The sequence below is a fragment of the Gymnoscopelus microlampas genome (genome assembly GCF_963454915.1).
Source record: "Gymnoscopelus microlampas genome assembly, chromosome: 21".
In the NCBI taxonomy this organism is placed as follows: Eukaryota; Metazoa; Chordata; class Actinopteri; order Myctophiformes; family Myctophidae; genus Gymnoscopelus; species Gymnoscopelus microlampas.
The window spans coordinates 35,132,980-35,141,953 of record NC_139958.1 but is presented as its reverse complement, the minus strand read 5'-3'; the positions used below and the strand labels follow the sequence as shown (position 1 = coordinate 35,141,953).

Below are 8,974 nucleotides of genomic sequence, written 5' to 3'. Positions count from 1 at the left end.
TTCCCCTCAGAAAAGGAATTCTAGGGTTCAAGTGGTTAATGTAAAAAACTAAATCCTATCACACAAAGATTTGGCGGACCCCCTATAGTAGCTCTGAGGACCCCCTAGGGGTCCCGGACCCCCTGTTGAAGACCCCTGATCTATATCCATTGCCATTGACAATGCATTAAAGTTAAATATCTCAAAAACTACAAAACATTTCAAAGTAAAAAGTTCAAGCATTTGTGTCCACAGTAAGATGAATTATAAAAAGCGTGAATGGAGTTTCTAGGTGAAAGCGTTTGAGGTGCCAAAACTTTTAAAGGAGAACATTTCTAAACCTATGAAACATTTCAAAGATTCGTTTTCAGGCAAACATTGTTCACAGTAAGATGAACATTTTAAAGTTTGAATGGGGTTTCTAGGCGTAAGTATGTAGGACTAGTAGCCTGCCAAAGTTTGTACTTTTTACCCTGAAATCTATAAAAGCAGTGATGGTCAATGGCAAAATGGACAAGAGTTTCTAGGTGAAAGTGTTTTTTTGAGGTCCCAAAGTCTTCCATCGGCCTCCATTATAAATCTCTGAACATTTGAAAGTTTGAATGGGGGTTCTAGGCGTAAGTATGTAGGACTAGTAGCCTGACAAAGTTTGTACTTTTTTCCCTTTAAATGTCCACCCGAAAGTTATATTGTATTAATTTAACATACTCTACCATACAGATTGGACAAACTATAACATTGTATTCACTAAACAAAATAGTTGCATAGTACAGCTTTAAGTTGACACATGGATCGCAGGTGGTTGGAGTCACCAATTACAAGACATCTCGGAGGCAGCGTCGCTGTCACGCCGCGTGCGAATGGGAGACCAGCCGAACTCAGACTGGACATCTTCAGCTAGGTGGGCACGGGACCAGCGGTGGTCCTGTCTGGAGCCCTGCCTCCCTCCCCACGCACGACGTTTAGGGTTCATCTGGGAAAGAAATGCACACACATGGTGGCTTAGAGCAGAGGTCCCCAAACACTTTCAGCTCGAGACCCAAATAAATACATTTTGGCGGCATCACCCTCAGGACACAAACTTAACAAAAATGCATTATGAATTAATCACTTAAGCCGCATTTCAATTATTAATAGTACAAATTTGGGGGAAACATTTTAGACTCTTTTGAAATAATCCTTCATCTCACCTGAACAAAGACAGTGGTGTTCATCTGAAGCGTCTCCACTCGCTCTGACAAATGGTTCAACCAGTCTAGGTGGTCAGCAATCGACTGGCTTAGATCACCGTTGGTCTACAAAGAAAGAAAATACATAAAATGAATAATACCACAACAAAAATAAGACGAGCCGATCATCATAATAATCAGAAATGATGAATTATTTAAATGTAACACAAAGCACAAACACAATAGGGACCATTATAGGCCAGATAAGATATACATATTTGCTCGAAATATTTACTGAATTGAGATGGTCCAGGGCATGGGTCTGGCCCTCGGGCCGTGTGCTGCCTATGAGTGTTTGTTCAGTAACAGTGGTCTCCGCTGCTCTTAATACATTTTCAGGTGGGTTGACAATCAGAGTCACCGCAAACTCGATGGAAATTTTATTCAGGACAAGAGAACACAGATAAAAGCCAATGTTTGGGACAGGGCTGCTGCCTTCTTCAGGGTAAAGAACACAAGCTGTATCTGACACTTGACACAAATGACCCTGATAACTGTGACCAATCAGTGAAGGGTTGAGGTATGAGTGGAAACAAAGACACAAACGTTAAATGAAGGTCTACAGAAAAGGTTGCCAATTTTATCCAATCAGGAGAGAGTACCCATTTATAAGCTTCAAATTCATTGCTTTCCAATTCCAATTTTTTGTTTGTTTCATCACTTTCAATTGTTTATCCTGTATGAGTTCTCGCTCCTGATTGGATGAAATTGGTATCCTAACCTGAAAATGTATTTTCTGTTTAAAGAGCTGGAGAGATGGGGAGACCCCTGTTATACTGAACAAACACTTCTAGTCTATAGCAACGATTACTACAAGAGAAGAGCTATTTAACACTTATTTTAACAAGAAATATCACTTCATTTCAGAATTTATGTGACACATTTAATTTGCCAGGTACCTCATTTTTCTTTTATTTACAACTGAGAACAGCCATGAGGACTTATGGAGTTCCATGGCAGACTTCCCTTACAATGACCCTTTACATAGACTCATCTGTGATGTTAGTAGATCAAGAGGCCTCGTTTCCACATTATATGCCTTTTTATCAGAATCTAATTATGGGTCCCTTGCTGTGGATACTTTATGGAGGAATGATATAGTGAATTTGGATCCTGATTTGAATTGGGACACGGTTTGGTCTAATATATTGCTGTCTTCTAGGAATCCAGATCATCAACAGATGAATTTAAATTTTGTTCACCGAACATATTTGACTCCCCGTAGATTATGTGCTATGAGGATTTTAAATATCCCCAACTGCACATTTTGTACTCCAAATGTTATTGGTACTTTTTTCACATGGTTTGGGAATGTCCAAATGTTTCCTCTTTTTGGATTATGGTTGCAGCTAAACTGTCATTACTTTTGGGAGCTGATATCACACCTTCTCCATCTGTATTTATCTTAAATAATGTATCCCGGCTACTGCTGAACTGCACACACAAGCGCATCTTCTTTGCTGGCTTAACAGCGGCAAAAAAATGGTAGCTACGAGGTGGAAACCTCCTCATACCCTAACATTTCACCAATGGGCTTTAACGTTTTTAGATATTGTTTATTTAGAACTGTCAACGGCGAGGTTACATGGAGCAAGTGAGAGGAACATTGATATGTGGTCTAACTTCGCAGATAAGCTTAAAGGCTTGGTTTAAGTGTTGTACACAGTGTTGTGACCTTGCACAGGTATAGGCACGGTGTTTGGCCCTTGCATTTAGAGACATTGTTGGTCCGGGGAGGGGTAGGTGGGTTTATTATTATTATTATTTGTATTATTATTTTAATTAACCGTCTGTGTTGTTTTTAAGTTGTGTATGTGTTTGTATCTTGTTTTTGTTGAAAAATGTATCCATTCAAACATAATTGTATTGCTGATATGATAATAAAAACAATTGATAATAAAAACAAAAAAAAACAAGAAATATCACTTACAACACCTTTAACAACGTTTGGAAGTCGACCCAGTACAAAACCAACACCAAGCTGAGATTGTACCAGTCTACCCTGCTATACAGTTCAGAATGATGGAGAACCACAAATGATCTCACAAACTGTCAACCTTCCACACCAAAAACCTACGGGATGTACAGAGAATATTTCTGTCCCAAAACCATATGGAGAGAACCACTGGCTAAGTTAGGGCACCCAAATGGCCAGCATTCTGCCCTGGGGTTAATGTGTGTTAATGGGATGTACATTTTGCATGTTACTTTTGGCAGGTGACACCGCCGTGCGACGACATGTAACAGGCAGGCTTTTACCCCAGACAGGTTGTCTTTGAGTTCACTGGCAGCGAGCCGGACGTGTTCCAGTTTGTCTATCTGCTCCTTCAGCCTGTCGTCCAGCTCCTGCATCATCATCAAACCTTCATCTGGCCTGACGCCACTCCTAGAAGACATCCTGCAACACACAGGAAAAAGACACCACAACTAGCTCATGTTCAAAGATAGGTTCATAGGTTCAGTATTTGTAGTGCGCCCCCCCCCCCCATCCAGTTATTACACTGACCCGAGGCGCCGGAAAAAGAGAAAAACAAAGAAGACTAAACTAGGACAACAATAACTCAAGTCACGTTGTCAATCAGTCACAACAGGAGGGATTAGAAACTTCAAACACACACACACACACACACACACACACACACACACACACACACACACAGGGGCGGATTTAAGAAGTTAGGGGCTCCAAGCAAAGCTCTGGTTCGGGGCCTATTTTGCGCGCGCGAAAATGCGAAGAAAAGAAAATTGTATTAAGAAAAAAAAAAAAAAGGGGGGAGGTGGGGGCTCCCCTGCCTTGGGGCTCCAAGCAAGTGCTTGGTATGCCTAGTGCAAATATCCGCCCCTGCACACACACACACACACACACACACACACACACACACACACACACACACACACACACACACACACACACACACACACACACACACACACACACACACACACACACACACACACACACACACGGCACACGCATACGCACCAAATGTATTTGGCCTAGCTCTGGTCCATAGACTTTAGAGAACTCCTTCTAAATGCTATGGACCAGAGCTATTATTTGGCCCATAGAAATTCCCCCTAAAAATAAAAAGAAAGGGGGAAAAAAGCCAAAGTGTAAAACAGGATGTAAGTGGTTAAACTGAACTGAACTGGAACCAGTGGCCAGTCAAATGTTTGAGTTTAATGTATAGCCTATATGTTAGGGAAAGCTCTAAATCAATATATAACAAACATCATCATTCATTCATTCATATGTTAAACATCATACAGTAGCTACATAGCCTACGACATTGGTTCTCAAAGTGGGGTCCGGGGACCCCCAGGGGTCCCTGAGGGAGTTCCAGGGGGTCCCCAGCTAAATTATAAATTAGGCACCAAATGGACCCTTATGGGTCTGTAACTCTGAGAGTCTACAAATGAGAAAGAGTTTGTACACTCTCAGAGTTAAATTAACATAGATTTTACAACTTAAATTGGGGTCCAAGTGATAGAAATGCCATTAAATGGGGGTCCGTAGCCCTAATGCGTGTCAAACTGGGGGGTCCTTGAAATTAAAATGGTTGAGAATCACTGCTAGAGCCGTAAAAAATCTTCTCTTATCGGGGGTCCCTGGCATATCTTTTCAAATGGGGGTCCGCGGCCTAATACGTGTCAATTTGGGGGTCCTTGACATGAAAAGGTTTGAGAACCACTGGCCTACGATGTGTTTCAAATAGGCTGCCATTACATCAGTGGCGTTCCCAGGAATTACATTTAGGGCAGGCGAGGTTTTTTAACTCAAATCTTTGCTTCTGGGGGTTCCTGGCACAAAACATTTTCAGATGGGGGTCCGTGGCCAAATGTATATCAATTTAGGGGTCCTTGGCATGAAAAAGGTTTAAAACCACTGTTCTAAATGGCAGTGGTTCACAAACTTTTTAGCTCAAGAGTCTTGAGTCTTGAGGCTTGGGTCCCGGCTCCCGCGGACACATCAAATTTATTCAAATATCTTTTGGGTCTTGAGTCCCAAGACTCAAGACCCAAAAGAGTCTTGAGTCAAGACCCAGGGTCAAGACCTTGAGTCTTGAGTCAAGACCCAGGCTCCCAAGACCCAAAAGAGAAATTTGATGTCTCCCCGGAATCATACGAGGAAGTAAAATGTATAATAAGTAAGAAAGGAAACACGGCCGCAATAAATGGATCCAGGGAGAAAGTGTGGCAAAGTATTGCCGACAAATTAAATGTACAAGTCGTCCAAAAATATATACAATTTATATTATATACAAGTCCATACATATATAATTCAGTTAGGCTTATTGGAATTATCGCCTACTAATCTACAATGCGAATCTATGCGATAGCCTATTATATGCGCCATGCATCCAACCAATATGTCTGAGTCTGTGCTCAGGAATGTGTCAAAAACAAAAAAATCTCCATGAATTTAAGGCTTCATGGAGTGTGTAATTGATAGAAAATAAGTATTTTTGGGTGAACTATTCTTTTAAGTGTCTTGTTCAGGGACACTTGGACACATTGCTGAGGCCTGGGATCAAACCTGGGATTTATGGCTTGACAGGCAGGCTCTCTAACCATTCAGCTATGGCCACATCATCAGCAGTGATTCTAAGGCAGTTGTACTCTGTAACAGTAAAGGGGTTTCAGGGGAAACCAGCAAAATGAGGAATGATATAATTAAAGACTATCTTGCTAATAAAGCGTCATGTCTCTCATTTTCTACAATGTATTTGATATTACCTTTATATTATTTAATAAATTATGTATTTCATCCTCTATATATTGTCCAGCAACCTTTATGATAAAGGCGAAAAAAGGTAGTAGCCCCGTAGGAGCCAGATGCCAAGGATCATGTACTGGGATTCGATCCCATGACCTTGTGGTCTGAAGTCAAGAGCTCTTCCAACAGAGCTAACCAAGCACACTGACTTTTGCACATTGACATTACATGAACGTGATGGGTCATTCCAACAATTTAATTAAAGGCATTTGGCTCATGCACTTTACAAGTGGGCTTATTGTCAGCAACAGCCAAGAACACAGGAGTCTATCCCTATTACAGCACTAGACCCCAGGGAGACAGACACATGCTGACTTGCCATTTCCAGGATTTGATTTCCAGGATTTGAGTCTTGAGTCCCAAGACTCAAGACCCAAAAGAGTCTTGAGTCGAACCAATTACTCCCGCGGAGACATCAAATTTCTCTTTTGGGCCTTGAGTCCCAAGACTCAAGGCCCAAAAGAGAAATTTGATGTCTCCGCGGGAGCCTCTTGTTCGACTCAAGACCCAAAAGAGAAATTTGATGTCTCCCCGGAATCTTACGAGGAAGTAAAATGTATAATAAGCAAGAAAGGAAACATGGCATATCACAGGAGTCATTGTGAAACAATTATGATTCATGGTCACACACTATTTCAGTAATATAATTACATTGATTATATCATTTGAATGCAGGGTCATTCAAATGAGTCCATATACAAACACATGTGTTGAATTAACTGTGGAAAAACTTGAAGAACAAGAGGTCCACGGCCAAATACATTAATTCGGGGGTCCTTGATAATATATGTTTTTAAAAAAAAAGTTTGAGAACCACTGTACTACTTTTTGTGATATAGTGTAGACTACACTATATCAGAAAAAATACAGAATACTATTATTATATCAGTGGGGGGGGAAATGCAGTAATTGAGCAAATGTCAACATGAGACCAATATACTTGATACTTAGTCATGTGACTCATAGCCTCGGAAACCCTTTTTTTTTGTTTCAATGTGACTGATGAATAATAATAATAATGATAATAATAATAATAATAATAATAATAATAATAATAATAATAATAATAATAATAATAATAAATGTAATAATAAGTGTAATAATAATAAGGGTAATAATAATAATACCAGCTAACTTCCCTGCCTTGTTGACATAATTAATTTAGCCTGCTTTACATTATGTTCTTTATGGTAGTTAGTTAATAACAATCATATTTGATTTATTGAAGTGAAGGAATATATTCAGCTATTTCTTTATACATGTTGCAACGCACTACCCCCACTGTGCCGTGCGCACAACCATATGACGTCCATACGCCGTCCGAGTCGAACCTCATCAAAAAAGGGTAAACAGCGCCCCCTGCGACGTCGTATGGACGTCCAAAACGGACGCCCATACGACGTCGCGAGTCGGCCCTCAGTCAGTCAGCTCCTTAATGACTGAGGTCCTGACTCAGACGTCGTTTGGGCGTCCAAAACGGACGTCCATACGACGTCGCAGGGGGCACTGTTTCCCCCTTTTTTTTTTACATGGGTTCCCAGATTGCCGTATTTGTGCAACGTTGAATTATGGGTTTTGTGTTGAACTTTTAAGTATTTACATGGCTTTTCCCAAGAGACTATTATCTTCTGTATCTGTGATGCCAAAAATAAGGTCATTACAGTGAGGTGACAAAATCCAGCCCTGAAAAAATTTAATCAATGCCAACTCAACAGTTATACAACAAATTATAAAGAACACTTAGTTGATTATTTATCTTATCTTTTGACATTGTGTAATCATACACTGACTGAGCTAGTGAGCCCAGTATTAACAGAGTATGATTCAAATGCCAAATGAGCAACCCAAGCAAGCACACTACATATATGCTGGACTGGTAGTACATTTGACTTTCATCGTGCTGTAAAGTGAACGTCAAACATTTGAAAACAAAAACGGTCAATGGCAGCTGCAACCACTTGTAGTAATTTGACATGTTTATTCATGAATTCAATCAGAAATCTTCTATTTCTCGATTTCACGACGGAGCTGAGAAATGGGTCTAAAAAAGATGGCTTTTCGCCGTTCTGGTCAAAAACAGTGAAAAAGTTAATAATTAAATAAATAAATAAGCGTAAATGTAGCCTAGTCTCTATCCTATGCATCTTATTCTTTTCTATAATAACGTTCATGTGTGCGATGCTGCACAACTGGACAACAACAACAACAACACGACACATTGCAGCATACAGAAAGAGCATAAATAATGTTTATTACCTGGTCCTGACTGACAGAATGTCTTACACAACACTTTGAAGTTGGAGGAAAAGCCCTGAAAGATGGTCGACTGCCTCCTTCCTGTTCTTTCCCTACAAACCTTTAAACAAGATGTTTGAAGGCTCTCTCTCTGCTTGGAGGAGAAGTCTAAACAGGCCCTTTGTCTGGCAACAAAAATGCATGGAATTTGACACCGTTTTAGACGTCAGTCATTCAGTTCAACCCCCAGCTTTTATGTATGGATTTTTGTTTCTTTTTCTAAAGTTCCTTTGAAAAGTGAATTATTTTTTTATTTTTTATTTTCTTTCACATCAAGGGTGTAATGAGCAATAACCCACCATCTCCCATTCAGAGTTAGGAGTTTGAATGAATGTAGAATTATGTGCATTTGTTTGTATGTAGATGTGAGGGGACTTCTTTTAACTGGCTGAACATTTCTTGAACATTTTATTTTAAAAGTAAAAACCTCTCTCTCACACTTATGCCAGCCAGTGTGTCAGTGTCAGTGATCATCACCCTCCCCTGTGCCAATGTTGGCACCCGTGCCAACCCCTGCTCTACATGCAGACAGACCTACTGCTGTGTCCTCCTATAATAAATGTCACAGGCATCATCATTACAGTTCTGGTCCATAGTAGCACCTTCTAATGCTATAGACCAGAGCTACTTTACAGTTAGTTCCGGAATGGAATGGCATCATGAATCTAAATTGCCACTTTATCTAACTTCAAAT

At 40.2% G+C, this 8,974-nt stretch overlaps 1 protein-coding gene across 2 annotated transcripts; it reads right to left on the bottom strand.

Moving 5' to 3' along the window:
• LOC311037198 (uncharacterized protein) lies at positions 1-8,374 on the bottom strand. Of its 2 annotated transcripts, none has more exons than XM_084046318.1 (4): positions 8,242-8,374; positions 3,468-3,606; positions 1,170-1,274; positions 1-952 (listed from the first exon to the last, which is right to left on the bottom strand). In XM_084046318.1, the coding sequence occupies exons 2-4, from the start codon at positions 3,603-3,605 to the stop codon at positions 788-790; spliced, it is 408 nt and encodes a 135-aa protein (XP_083902444.1). In that variant the 5' UTR covers position 3,606; positions 8,242-8,374; the 3' UTR covers positions 1-787. The 2 variants fall into 2 exon arrangements, with proteins under 2 accessions (XP_083902444.1, XP_083902445.1); XM_084046319.1 differs by having other exon boundaries at positions 3,468-3,639; positions 8,271-8,334.
• Between the last annotated feature and the right edge of the window lie 600 nt (positions 8,375-8,974).